We start from the raw sequence: 14,349 nt of genomic DNA on the forward strand, positions 1-14,349 counted from the left end.
GCTGAGGGCCAAACAGATCTGGCTTTACCTCCACTACACTGTAAAAACTCTGCTTGTAAGGTGGGTGCTGTCCTTCCCGGGTGCAGCAGTCACCTCCTCGAGGAATCTTATCCAGGCAAGGCAAGGGGTCAATTCCTGGAAAGAGGAGGCCCGACCTCCTCATCCAGTTCCCAGGGCCGCCGAGGGCTCTGGGCCCCAGCAACAGGCAAGCCTGGCGGGGCAAAGGCTCTTGCGAGGCGCAGCAGCGCACGGAGCCAGGCCGAGCTGCACGGCCCCGGCGAACCAGCGGGAGCAGATCGCGGCCGGAGCAGAAGGACAGAGGCGGAGGGGCCATTTCAGCCTCTTACCAGGTACAGGCGCGCCAAGGGGAAACGAGTAGTTCAGGAACCGGCTGCGGAGGAGGGTCCGGTCTCCGGGGGGTGGCTTCCTTCCTTCCCTCCGTGTGGGACGGACCGGACGCCGCAGCTCCCCGGGGCGGGGCCGGGCGGGGCGCGGCTTCGCTCCAGCCCTCACAAAGGAGTGGCCGCCGCCCACTCGGGTGCCATTTCCCGCCTCAGCGCTCCCGGGCCGCCGCCTTTGAGCGGCGCGGGAGAAGGATCGATTTCCTGGGGAGCCGAGCCGTCAGTGAGATCCCTGCTTCTCCTTCGGCAGACGTTCCGTCTCCAAAGAAGCGGTGAAAAAGGCCGACGATGGACCGCGATGGGCCGGACGCCATCCGCCGGGAGGCAGAGGTGGAGCGTGGCCGCTATCTGAGCCGCCGGGCCGTGGCCCAGGAGCAGCTGGCGCAGTGAGTCCGGCGGCGGGGCCCCGGGAGCGGGACAAGAGGGTTTGGGTTGAAAACCTTCCCATGGCCAGCCCAGCCCGGGCGAATCCGGCTGCACGGCCCGCGAAAAGGGGCAGCTTTTGGGCGTTCCGTGCCCGGGGCTGCGTGACTCACTGCTTTTGAACGAGGCTTTCAGATCATTCTCAAGTCGTGGTCAGATGGACCTTTTCTCACCCTCCATAACTCTGTTCTCCAGCTTTAGAAAAGTCTTGCTGTCAGAAGCTATGTCCTAACACCTCCAACAAGACTGGCTCAATTCTGGCACCCAGGGCGAGTGGCTTGTCACACTATTGTGCTTCCCTCCACCTAGAAGCCTTCACATTTCCAGCTAGCATGGGCACCATGGCCATGTCTTGCACAGTGCTGTGGCACTGCTTAGAAAACTGTTTGCTGGAAAAGGCCAAGGATGTACAGGGAGTGGGATAACAATAAAACAGGCTAATCAAATTCAATATAACATTAGAGTCCATATGCTGGTCATGTTCAGTTCTGCTAGTATAGACATCCCTAGCACCCTCAGACTGGAACTGAGATTGGCCAAAGAATTTGGAGATAGCTTATAGAAACTGACTCTGGTTTTGATCTCTGCTATTTTGCTTCAAAGTATCAGGGTTTTTTACTGTTAAAGTACTCTCAGCTATCCAGAATCTGTATCTGTTCATTATTACCTTAGGCTGTCTCTAGCTCATTTATTCACTTCCCTTTTCTGATTCAGAATAAAGGAGCACAAGGATCAAGCTGATCTGGCCAAGCTGGAAAACAGAAGAGAAGGGGAACGAATACAGCGAAGAACTGAATCATACCAAATAGAAAATCAGAAAGATAAAGAAAAGGAACAGGAGAAAAAAGTTGAATTCCAGAGGCAGCATCATGTAAGTAGCAGGAAAGCAGACAGTTCAAAATGCATATTTCACCTTGGCTGTGATGGTTAGATTTGGCCCACAAATAAACAGGATTGTGGGCAACAGGGTGTTTGCTGACAGCTTTAGTAGCCTGGGATCAAATGCCTACCCTGCCAATTACCCTTTCCTCTTGGAAGTTTTAATGTGGCACCTGAGCTTTGACTGGTCTACAATGGACAAAGTCTGCTAGAGTCAGCAACGAGATTGTCCTTGACTTGAGAATTTGATTTAGGTTCCATGTACTTGCTCTACATCCATTTTTCTTTGTTAGGGAGAGGGAACAGCCTGAGTATGACAATATCTTTTAAACTTACTGATGACGTACTTATTACACGTACTGTTTCCCTGACAATGCCTGCTTGGGCAGGGAAACTGAAGTAGAGGTACTGTGATGATTCATTGCCAAGTGAGGGAGTAAAAGGAGAGAATTCCCACTAAAATCCTACCTGCTTTTTTTCCTTCCATACTCCTCACCCCAAATACACAAATTTTCACCCATTTCCCCCCCAACCTTATATGTGCAAGAAAAGCTATACATAATGCCAAGCTATACAAGTGCCATTTCTGAGTCATAACAAAATGCCTTATGCTTTACATTTTGATGGTTCTACAGACTTACTGTTTGAACCCTTCAGAGTCTGCACCATTTGAATGATACGCAGGATAGGAGCAGTACAGTTGGTGCCACTGGGAAGGTAAAGGAGAGGATATAAAGATACTGTAAGCCTGGGGTTGCAAGCACGTACTAATTTTATTTTTGTTGTGGTTTGTGATAAGTAGAGAATGAAAATTTCCTTTTATCTCTGGGTTTCTATCTTCTGTAGCTTCTCCACTGATGTAAAGAACTCCTTATTACAGGCTACGCCTGAAGTATTTGTTAGAATTTGTTTTTGGTTCATGTTTCCAAAATCTCATTCTACATGACAATAAAAGCAGTTTTCCATTTAAACAGGAATATGTCGCTGAACAGAAAACACTTAAAGCTGAAGAGAAACAAAGAGAAGACAAAGATGATGATCAAATTAAGGCTTATATTAAAGGAAAAGAAATGATGGCTGATCTGACAAGAGAAAAAAATGAAGAGTCTAGTAGGTGGGTCCAGGGATAATTTTCAGTGTTAAAATTCATACTTGCAATTTCATTTTGTGACAAACACTATTCTCAGTTGTTTTATCAGCAAAATCAGAAGTTTGATGCAAGTAAATTTTCTATAATTAGAACTTGAAACAGTGCAGAAAAAAATGCCTACCAGTTCCAGTAGTAATTAGTGCTGTTGGGGTGGAGGTAGGATTGCTGGTGTTATTTGAATCCAGTTACCAGTTGCCTTGGGTAATCTGAGCAGATGTCCTGGGATGTTACAGTAGCTCATGTTCTCCTGCAGGATGATACAGAAGCATAAGGACAAAGCTTTTGATCAATTAACTGCCCAGATGAATGAAAAAATTAAGATTGAAGACGATCGTCTTGCTAGAGGAGCTGCAGAAGTAGAAGATGAGTACCAAAAGCAAAACAAAGAGAAAGAAATGAAAAAAAAGGCTGCTGTAGAATCTATTGAAGAAAACAGAATCACTGTGGTAAGAAATGGGTGCTCTCCTTGCTCCTCTCTCTGTCATATACTTGTATGTAGGAATAGTGTTTGGAAATACCATTGTTTCCAGTAGTGTCATCTGGAGTGAAACACACATGCAGGTTCTCACCAGTTGCTTCTCATTTATCATTAAGAGTTTTAGAACTAAACCCTTAAGAAAGAAGCAAGCAGCATATGTGGTGATTCCCTCTTCAAAAAAAATTAGACTAGGAAGGTTCTGTAATTGTTTGTAATTTGTGCAAACTGCACTGCTTATTCTAGCAGAGGAGCCTGGCCCAGAACACAGTTGGTGACTCTGGTCACCACGCTGGTCTGGACTTCAGCAAGTCTGCTGACACCTTTCCTGGAGTCCCCTCTCTGTTTCCCTCTTCGGTGTTGGGCGCACATGTGCCAGGGCTACTGAAAGCCCTGGGCTTGGACACGGGCCAGCCACAGTGACCGTGCTTATCAGAGTGCTGATACAGGGCTGCTTCTGCAGAGAGATACAACTTCCAGCTTAGCAGGCCAGCTCCTTGGTTAACTTTTGTGTGTTTTGTAAACTACAGATGAAGTTGAAAGAGGAAAAGGAGAGACAGGAAAAAGAAGAGGGTGAGAAGGATCGTAATCAGTGGATGACAGAAAATGATAACTACTTGGAAATGGAGAAAGCCAAGAAACAAAGACAGCGTGATGCAAACATGGAAGTACAGAAATTTCAGCTCCAGCAAATGGTAAATAAGAACAACTGTATACTGTCAATCCCTTCAGAAAGAAGCACACTTCTAAACACATAGGACTAGGCCTCTTGGGCAGAAGAGAGAGAAAGGTTGCTCTGGGTGTGATGTACGTATTTTGTTTGGTTTGATTTTTACCTGTGCGCACTGCAGCTGCTGACATTGGAGAGATGACTGACTGTACCCCTGGGATCACACAATGCTTGTATGTGGAGTGAGAAGGTTACTGCTGAAAACTTGACAATGCACAATAGATGTGTTTCAGAGGTTTATGGGCCTCATCTTAGAGCAGTAGAGCAGAAATCTCTTCCATGGACATGGCCATGTGAGATAGGGAGGACTACTGTGAGGGCTGGTAGTAAAAGATCAATAATAACAGATCACCTCTGTCCTGTGCCATTATAACATTTTTTTGACCATGCACTGCTGTCCTCCTGTATCATCTGGGCAGGTCACCAAAGAGTAGCAGTTAATGCTGATTTTCACTCAGCTATTTAATGTATCCTTTCTGGAGGGATAGGGCAGGGGAGAGAAGTGGGGAGGGATAATAAGTGTCAAGTATCAACTAAGGATGCCTTAGACCTTCTGTAAGCTTTTACCCTCTCTGTTTTACAGGATAGTGACATTGAGAACAAAATACTAAGCTTTGTTATTCCCTTTTCTTCACCAGGCTGAAAAGCAGGCAAGAAAAGAGCAGGAAAAGCAAGCAGACTTGGACTATGATTCTCAGAGAGAGGCTACTTTTCATCAGGATCAAGCATTTCGGAGATAAAGACAGTGAGTAACAGAATCAGTGCTATTACTGGATGTAACTTCTATTCTCTCCAAACATTCCAGGAAGGATCAAGATGTGGCCTTCCTAATTAGCACAACTGCAATAATGGTGGAGTGGATAATCTGCAGTATTAATAACAATAAAACCTGGGGGGTGGGTGAAGATGGTTGATGCAATGCCTTTCTGCCTCATGTACATGAACCTCCAGCTTGCTCAGGACTGAGAAAACACCTGGCATTTTGCCACAACTTTTAGAGCCTGCTTTGGCTCTCTAAGCTCCGCCTAAGGGCAAAGCCAAGTACTCTCCTCAGGGCTAGCACAGATTGTTACTGGTCAGTCCTTCTGTGGTCTGGGCTGCTGCACTCTCTTTGGATAGAAGAACAGGGCTGGGTGGAGCTGACTGACTCTACCCATGTCAGTTAGCATGGCCCATAATTCTGTAATTTGAGCCAAAGTACAGTAAGTAGGAACAATGAAGACTTGTTTCAAAACCTCACTTCTGACCTAAAGTTAAAGACTAAAATTGCTGCACTATCAACTAAAAGTCACACAGAAGTCTCTCCAATTATCTTAGAATAATTAATTCTGGAAATTACATATTACAAAAAGAGACATGATAATTAACTTGTGAAATTGTCCCTCAATACTTTTTTCCTTAAATTTCACTAATGAAAAATTTATTTTCCTTCTCTCTGAGCCAATGTTCATTTTATTACATCAAGCTTTTTTCCAGCCAGAAAGAATGGAAACTTCTGTAAAAGCCTTTTGATGGCAGAAGCTGGAGCCTTAAAAAGTACGGACTACAGCAGGAGTGGTGCTGAAACCTGCAGAGCTCAATAATGCTCCAAATGCATCCCTAAGTGCAAAGTTGCACATGCTCACTGCTATGCTATTGGTGAGTTAAATGGGGTTTTGGTCTACCTCCACAGCAGCAAGAAACAAGGTGGTTTGCAGCCTCATTTCCTACTCATCTTCCAGAAGTGTCCTGTTCTGCAGATTATGTATGTCTGCATTTGAAGTCTACAGCCTACTTCCATTGAGCTTAATGCTCCTTTTACTTTAAACATCTACAGAAAACCCATCAAATTCCAGTACCAGAAAACAACTCTTTACTTCAGTACACCTAGAATAAAGTAGGAATCCTGTGTAAATTTAAAGCATATTGACTAAATACAGATTTATTTACCAAAATTCAGCATGAAAAAAGTCCAGCAGCAATCATGATCTCAGTTTATTCTATTGACTCTGACATATACATGCTTTGTATGCTTGTTTTCAATAACTAGTTCTAGTTAGTAATTATCTATAAAATCTCTATAAAGCATAGTATGATGATAGTAGATCAGAATGGCCAGAGGTAGTGGAATGTTACTGGTAAAAGTTGTCCTGTGTAAGGCAGGAGGCTGGTCTAGCTGCTCACCAGAGTTCTTTTCAGCTGCCATTTAAAGATGGTAACAAAAATATAGGGAGATGAACTGCAACTGATTAAAAGGGAAACTGTTGACCTGGAAGAATCTACTCATTGAGAGGTACCGCTCATTTAATGCCCAGGGCCAGTCTTGTGTTAGTTATTAGCTGGAGTTACCATTCCTGAAGTATTTAGATGTGTAGATGGTGTTCAGGGTTATGGATGAGCTAGTGTTGGGACTTCAGTACTGGGTTAACAGCTGGACTTATCTTAAAAGTCTCTTCCAATCTAAATTATTCTAATCTCGTTTTAATTAATAGCTAGCAAATCAGAAAATGCTTTGAGAAATAATTTGTCTAGTAAACTTTAATTATTGGTTATGCTCAAAAGAGCATCCTCTCAGATATTGTTCTGCTTCAGGACATTGCAGCAGATGAGAGTCATAATAGGTATTAGACTTACTTGAAGACCAAGACCTTTGAAAGGCAAGGCAATCCTCAGAGGGACTGAAACAAGAGACCTAAAATCAAACTGCATTTTTTTCCACACCTGTGATCCAACTCTGGAAGTAGAACAGCAACTTCACTTTGAACATGTCGGCCTCCGGTGTCTAACATGGTACTCTCCCAACAATATTGCAACTCATGTCTGTGTGGTGGTACAGATGCAAGAGGGTACTGTTTTCATGGATCTAATACAACTCCTACCTAGGAAAGGCAAGAGAACAGCACTCTAAAATGCCTTATATTCTAAGGGAATTTGAATTAATTAACTGCAGCTCTTTACTGTTAGGTAGTGTTCCAGGATGGAGTTACTAGATGTGTGCAAGTTCTTTTAGCATGACAGTCTTTGCTACCAGTTAGCTCTGAGGAAGTTTGAAGAGGATACATACCTGGAAACCAATTGTCCATGAACAGAAGAGATGGCACCATGGGACTATTAAGGATGAACATTTCACATCCCAATACAGACTTGCTCTATACTTCTGAAAAAGTAAAAAACAATCTTTTCAAGGCTTCCTTATCATGCTAGGTCAAATAATTTACTCTGTTATTTCAAATGTCTTTTATTAACTTAGGCCTTCCTGTTATCTCTTGAATGGAAGTGTGCTGTACCTAGTCTGTAATCCCTGTCCTTGTTCTGGCAGTGCATCCTTATTTCTGATAGTGGTATTCCTTCCTGTTCTGGTAATGCATTTGAGAGACAGAAAATTCACTACCTCTAGCATGCAAAAATCCCCATAATCAGTGAAGGGAGGTGAAGGTAAGAGATTAGAGAAAACCATATGAGATGTCTTCTTTGGAATTATCTTAATTTTTTCTGTTTAGAATAAATTGTGGTATAGGCTTTGTTAAGCTTGTAATGTGTGAAGTCACTACTGCATTGCCACCACTTTAACCTAAGCTTTTTTTTGGTATATCATGGCTTTGATATTACTACATATTTACATGAATACATGAATGATTCAAATCTGTCCTCTGATCTGGTAAATCAGTAAGTAGTCTTAAAGCAGAGCTGTTTGTAGCTTGTTGACACTGTCTTGAATAAACCAGCACAGCACTTTGTTTTTCTGTGGATTGTCTCAGCTCCAATACATTATCCAGAGAAATTAACAATTCTGTTGGGTACTGAGGGGCTTGAACATCAGCACTGCAGGTCCAGGACAATGCAACACTGCATCTCTGTTAACACAGTAATTGCACCTCTCCCTCCTCCCAGTGAGTACCATCTGCTCTGACTCCTTTTCTGTGTAAAAGGAAAATAAGCAAAGGTTAGAAAGAAAAAGCAGCATGTACTGAAAAGAATTGTGTATTACTGAGCAGACAAGAAAAATCCAACTGGCACAGTGGATAAGGGCAAAGTTTGGAACTATCTTTGGTAAACTTTTAAGTAGTTTTCTGCATTAGTTTCGGCTACAATGCATCAGTGCATATACAATTAATAGAAGCAACTAATTATACACTTAAACTGTTTCTTTTTCTTTTCAGAAATATATTTGACCACTCCGGAAGTATCTACAAAGGAGTAAGCTAGCCCCTCCTTCCTTCCAAGTTCAGTGTGCCTGCAAAACCAATCAGTGCCCAACAGCAGAAGCTAACTGTGGACCAATTTATAAGACATGTTATTTGCTAGAACCTGCCTATAACTCAAGCTCAAGAAACAAGTGCCACAGCTTGCAACTGTACTGTAACTTGTCTGATTTTATTATGGAATAAAGCAGTAGATTCTTTTCAGAAAGTCAAGAGGTAACAACCAAAGGTAAACTATTAGTTCATCTGTACTGTACTTGAATATTGCTGTGCCTCCAGGCTTAATTCAAACCTTTTGTTTTGACTTGAAAAAAAAATACCTTACTGAGCAAATAAAATTTAGTACATTTGTCTGTAACAATAAAATCTGCATTAACCATACCTTTTATTTGTGAAAGTTTTCTACTTACTTTTACTTTGGAGAATGCAATAGAAGGTAGAAATAGTGTCTTGAGAAGTTGTGGCATTGGCTGAGTCTTTTAATCCTTTATGGGAGACGTCTGCAGCAAGACTGTACCTAGCACTCCAGCTAATCTAACTACAGGAAGTGAGAAAAACATTTTGCTGTCATCTCCTAAGCACTCTGCTGCCAACCAGCCAGGCTGTGATACTGCTGCTGTAAGTGACTTTTTGGAAGTTTTCTTTCACTCAGTTCTAAACTGACTGTAAGCTGTGTTACCACTCCATTTACATTCATATTTAACAGATAGTTCTTCTCTAACTAGTGAAAACTATTTGCTTCACATTCAGATACACACACACACTTGTATTTTTTCAAGTAAAAAACCACAGTTGGCAAAAAGCAGAGTTTGCAATTAAGACACTAGGTCATCTTCATTACATGGCTGCATTTTTATGTTACAACAGAGACGTAATTGTCATTTGCCATTCTGTCACAGAAATTCTTAATTGCACCTACTATTTGACATTATCATCTAATGTAATATGGAATAAAAATCTAACTTCACATCTATAGTAAAAATTTATCGATCTTGGTTTAATTGAGGAGGTCATATCTTGACATCAAATAACTCTGCCTTGTAAATCTGTACTCATATCAGGACTTCAGAAGGCTGGAGGTTGGCCAAGCACATTTAGCCTTAGATGAGCTCACCTGATCAGTGCATAGTGCTAATAATGCTGAGCTCATGGGTTTCATCCCTGTGTGGCCAACTCGTGTAAGAGCTGACCTGATGATTCTTGTAGGACCCTTCCAACTTGGAATAGTCTGTGAATTTACAAGCACAGGTTGCACAATATGACTTAGAAATGATTATTTCTCTAAATGCAGAAGATGCTAACACTGCAAGAAGCTCTTGTGGCAGACATGGAATACACTAACAAATAAAAAAAACCCCATTTATTTCTGAGAAGTACTTTAGTACACAAGTTGTACATTTCAAATCAAGAACTCATTCTCCCAGCTTACAACTGAATAATCTTCCCTGTAACAAATTATAAATTTCAAAATGTCCAAAAGACTAAGATGAATTACAAAATACTCTGATAAATGCTACATGCACAATACTGCCAGTATAATTAACAATTCTTTTAGCTGAAGGAACCCAATTATCAACTAGTTCCTCTCACCATTGTTCTTAATTTAATATGCCTAAATTATTTTCAATCCTTTTAACCACTCTTAAATAGCAGCTATGGCTAAAGCTACCAGACTACCTTTCATAATGGGGAAATGTAGCCGTAGCCATGTCTAATTTCCTACCAAAATTAGCAAGTTTCCTTAAGTGCTTTACATATTGCAAAATTTAAATTGAAACTCAGGGTGCTGCATTGTAGTGCATTAACTACTACATGCATTAATTCAATTCATTTAGTCTTTTTAATGTCTTAGAATTTCCATGAATACAAATATAAATTTAAAACCAATCATATGCATATTCAGCAGCTCAAGATTTTTCCTCTGAACTTATGCACATTAAGTGCCCTATTAGTTTTATTTGAACAATGATTTTATGATTAAGGAAAGATACTAATTTACTAAAAAATATACCTTTACCTTTATGTAGTTTTACTATCCAAACCCATCAAATGTTTTATATTTTATTACTGCTGTTTCTTTTGTGAAATTTCATACTAGAACTAGAAAACTTATTTTCATATGATACTTAAAAAAATCCCGAACAGTTGGACATTACTTTTGGCCTTTACACAACAAAGTTTTGTTGAAACAGTGTTCCTAATGACATAAATTGTTCAAGGTTGAGAAGAATTAAACTACAGATACATAAACACCAAAATGGAAAGCTGAAGTTTTATGCTAGGTAACTGCAGAACTGTACTAAATTAAAATTCTGCAAAATGCAGTTCACAGACTGTTCGATGTGCATTTTCTTTAATAATTTAGTTAAATACTGCATTAGGAAAATCATTATTTTTCAGCAAAAGGAAAGTACATAACAGTTGTTTACATTTCCATTACACTGACTCTAGAAGTGTGGCTGACCACCCCATCCCCTGAAAAAACCACCCCTTCAAAACACCAAAATTAACAACCCCCCAAAAAGAATACTTTAATAGCTGCTGCTTTTATAAAAGAATAGTATGTGTATCTTTAGATTTTCTATTACAAGGGAAGTCCTAAAAGCAGTATACATTTTTGCTTATCAGAAAAGCAATGAGTCTGCCCCTAGAGGTGTTTCCAAAAATACTTTATTTGCAGTTCAACAGTTCCAGAAAAGGCAGTTAAAGGACTGCTTCTCTTTTTTACATTAACCTAAAATCCATTTGCCAGGCTGACACTATTACAAATCAGACATTATTGGGGATCACTGCAAATTCTTCAAATGCATCTGACAAAAAACACTGCAAGAAAAGCCTGTAGTCTGGGATTTCAAGTACAAAGTGCAAAGTTTCAGGCTAAAATTCTAACAAACAAATAGAACAAAGCATTAAAATGTAACCATTGCCTTTTTTCTTTCTTAAAACAACCAACTGAAACAAACAAAACAACTTAAACACTATGGCTGTGTTAAAGAATTAACAGACAACAACACATTTTTTACAGGTAATAGTGTCTACATAACTGTACATTCTATCTACCCACCCTCAGCAAGAATTTCTGCTTCTGAGTTGATGGCAGTACCCAGAGAATCCAGCATAAAATATTAATTTCTTTCTAACATAGTTTAGAAAGCCACTGTCAATTATAAATTCAGCATTCCAGGTATCTATATGTTGCACAGTATTAGTAAAATCTCAGCATCTATTGTTGATACAACAGAGAATGTGTGTCTAACCTTTGGAAGTTATTTCAAGCCTGCATGGACACTTAAACATACATTTACAAAGTTAGTCCAGTAATCCCTGCCCTCATTTTACGTTGTGCCTTGGGGTTCATTAGTTCCCTGAAATAAGGTCAGTTCTGGGGTACCAGCAGAAAAAGCTGTTCTCTACTACTTTCTTCCCACATTCAGAAGGAAAGATCACAAGCAGTTTTTACTGCCTCTGGAATACTTAAATTCTTCCAAATCAGTCCTCTATGCCAAAAGCCCATGAATGACCTGACACAAATGTCAAAGATGGCACTGAACTATACTCTGCCTACAGCACAAGGTGGCTACTGTGAGGCTGAGAACAGGAAAGCATTGTCATTGAGGGAATAAAGAGTGCCAGGACTGCAAGAGCAACAGTCAGTGCCTCCTCAGAATGCAGCAAGAAATGACTAGTGCCTGGGGACATCTTGCTGTCCTGGGGATTGTACCTTAGTCCCACCAAGTTCTTAACCAACTTTATCAATTTCCAGTTTGATAAAGAAAAGCACAAATCTGGCAAACCCTCCCTTGTACAAAGCTGCAGTTGTGTTTCTGTTTAAACAAAGTGCTCTGCACTAAACCAATTTACCAAATACAATCCAGGCAACTGCATGCCACCACCTGCAATTTAGTGTAGCCAGCTTTTAAACAAAAGCAAACTACATTAAAAACGAGAAAATGGGCTTTGTGCCACCAACTCAGATGATTTTTTTAATGTGCTATGAAAGAATTGAAGTCCATTTCACTTGTGCGAATAATTTTCTGAACTGTAACAAAGTCCATACAAAAGGGTATGCAAGTGCATCTTTTAAAATAAATAATTACAATTGCAAACTACAATTGGATATAATCTCCATTTTGAGATTTTAAATTAAACACAATTTTAAAAAAAATATTCTATGGATTGCTGTATTGCTGACTGCCTGTATTTTCCCCCCTTCTTCCACAGCAGAGTCAGTGTAGTTGTGGATTGTTTTGTTTACATACTTATACAAGCTTCAGTGATATTGGCAAAAATAATCTCAGTAGTGCAAATAAACTTCTTCAACAATAACTTGCTCATGTGTCAGCTCTATTAAAAATAATGAAAACAACATTGCAAACAGTTTTTAAATGAGACTCCGAAGCACGTGGCATGCATAGCACAGTAAAAATGCACAGTTAAGCTGCCACACAAAATTTTCTGTAGCCAAACTTCCTACCTTTACTCTTACTACAGTCCCCCAAAATAGGACTAGAGCTTCTCCAAAGTCCTACAAAGTTCAGACAGAAGAGATCCATTATAAAGGTCTTTGGTTCACTCCTCTGAGTTCTCCTAAGTAACAGCTGTGTCCTCCACCCACATGTGGACCACGAACATTTTTAAACATTCTGCATAAATTGACCACTGAAATGCAAAATTCATAGGAGACATTTCTAAAACACAGTGAAAAAGGAAAAATGCACTTGACAGCCAAAGCAGCTCCACTAACTGTTCTGCTAAAAAGTCACTCTATATACTTGCAGTTTTGTTCCTTCAAAAATGTTGTTCACAAATCTTAGGTTTTCTTTTGCTTTCAATACACCATTATTTTTCTTTAGAATAACAACTGTCTGGATCACAATTTCAAGCAAGTTTTGGCATTTCTCCTAACCTGCTGTAAACAAACACTGATCACAAAGTGCGTTATAAAGTAAAAACGTTGACAAACTCATAACAAAGACAGTAAAAGCAAGTTGTGTCATCCAGTGAAAGATTTGGCAAAAATTTCACCTATTACAATATTGTTTTGCTTTGACACAGCTTAATATTAATGCTTGTCATTTCCCTTCAGGACTTTCAAGATTTGCCAGTCTTAGATGTGAATAGTTTCACAGACTGGAAGGAGTACCAGGGTTTGTACCAAACCTATCCTTTTGGACCACTGCACTGAGTTACCACATATCAGGTGCTCATTGGGGACTGCACATATTGGGGCACTGCTGCAGCAACACAAGGCAAACTCCTCTTCCACGTGAAGGTGTGGTGGTGAAACACAAACTGGGGTGGGACCTAGAGGCAGGAGAGGAAAGCAGAAAAGGGAGGGAGTTGGTTTAAGGGACACACACACAGCAGAGAATGAGAAGGAATTTACAGTAGAATCTTGAGAATGAGGAGAAACAAGGAAAAAAGCAAATTTCAGTTGAAAAAAAATTAAGAGCATGCCTTAAAGCATGACTTGAAACTCTAAAAACTAGTACTGGAGAACTGCAAGAGTTTTCTCATGGACTTGTTAAGAAACAAAAGTTGAAAGGATTTCCTGGTTCCTTATCTGACCCCATTGTAAATTCTGGTAATCTGTGCATCCACTAACTAGGCAACTGAGGCAGGGTTGTCTGAAGCATCCATTTCTGCAGTAGACAACATGAAAGCATGGAATGGAAAGAGGTTACAGGGGAAAAATGTTATGGTGATGAGCACTTAAAAATTTTTTTAGGACAAGGAAATAACTCCCAAACACAGATGACTGCCTCACAACATGAATGAATTCTACTGTCGGCAGTGACAGAAGAACAAACAACCAAGATTTACTTAAATTAATTCACTTTGTGATTACAATAAAAGCTAACATAATTTACCTCTATAATTTTCTTAGGATTTATACCTACTGAAAAACAGATGTAGCATGACTGGAGTAATGGACACCTTGAAATATTCTCCTAGCTTTAAGATGACATGAAGTTTATCTGCAGCTTTCTTCTTCATATATGGAACAAGCCTCTTCGCAGGCAGACATTGCTTGCATTGAATTATGTTCATCAGGTAAAAAATAAAAGTGGCATGGAAGTTACCTTTCTAGCTGACAACACACAAGGATA

General features: G+C 40.2%; 1 protein-coding gene across 5 annotated transcripts; it reads left to right on the forward strand.

Moving 5' to 3' along the window:
• The first annotated feature begins 200 nt into the window (after positions 1 to 200).
• Positions 201 to 8,620, forward strand: LOC107207479 (trichohyalin-like). 5 transcript variants are annotated; one of them, XR_004498243.1, is made up of 9 exons: positions 201 to 350; positions 652 to 787; positions 1,539 to 1,695; positions 2,678 to 2,817; positions 3,107 to 3,299; positions 3,859 to 4,023; positions 4,697 to 4,803; positions 5,524 to 5,696; positions 8,198 to 8,620. XR_004498243.1 is itself a non-coding variant. In XM_015634670.3 (7 exons), the coding sequence occupies exons 1-6, from the start codon at positions 690 to 692 to the stop codon at positions 4,796 to 4,798; spliced, it is 855 nt and encodes a 284-aa protein (XP_015490156.1). In that variant the 5' UTR covers positions 495 to 689; the 3' UTR covers positions 4,799 to 4,803; positions 8,198 to 8,620. The 5 variants fall into 5 exon arrangements, 1 of the variants encoding a protein (XP_015490156.1); XR_001522775.3 differs by lacking the exon at positions 201 to 350 and having other exon boundaries at positions 494 to 787; positions 5,539 to 5,696; XR_001522773.3 differs by lacking the exon at positions 201 to 350 and having other exon boundaries at positions 495 to 787.
• The last annotated feature ends 5,729 nt before the right edge of the window (positions 8,621 to 14,349 follow it).

The sequence above is a fragment of the Parus major genome, chromosome 7, assembly GCF_001522545.3.
Source record: "Parus major isolate Abel chromosome 7, Parus_major1.1, whole genome shotgun sequence".
In the NCBI taxonomy this organism is placed as follows: domain Eukaryota; kingdom Metazoa; phylum Chordata; class Aves; order Passeriformes; family Paridae; genus Parus; species Parus major.

Bases quoted from the DNA above. Each gene is read 5' to 3' on its own strand.
- LOC107207479 (XM_015634670.3), top strand. From the start codon at position 690: ATGGACCGCGATGGGCCGGACGCCATCCGCCGGGAGGCAGAGGTGGAG. The intron at 1,696-2,677 runs GTAAGTAGCAGG...CCATTTAAACAG, and splicing joins AATTCCAGAGGCAGCATCAT to GAATATGTCGCTGAACAGAA. The intron at 4,024-4,696 runs GTAAATAAGAAC...TTTCTTCACCAG, and splicing joins AATTTCAGCTCCAGCAAATG to GCTGAAAAGCAGGCAAGAAA.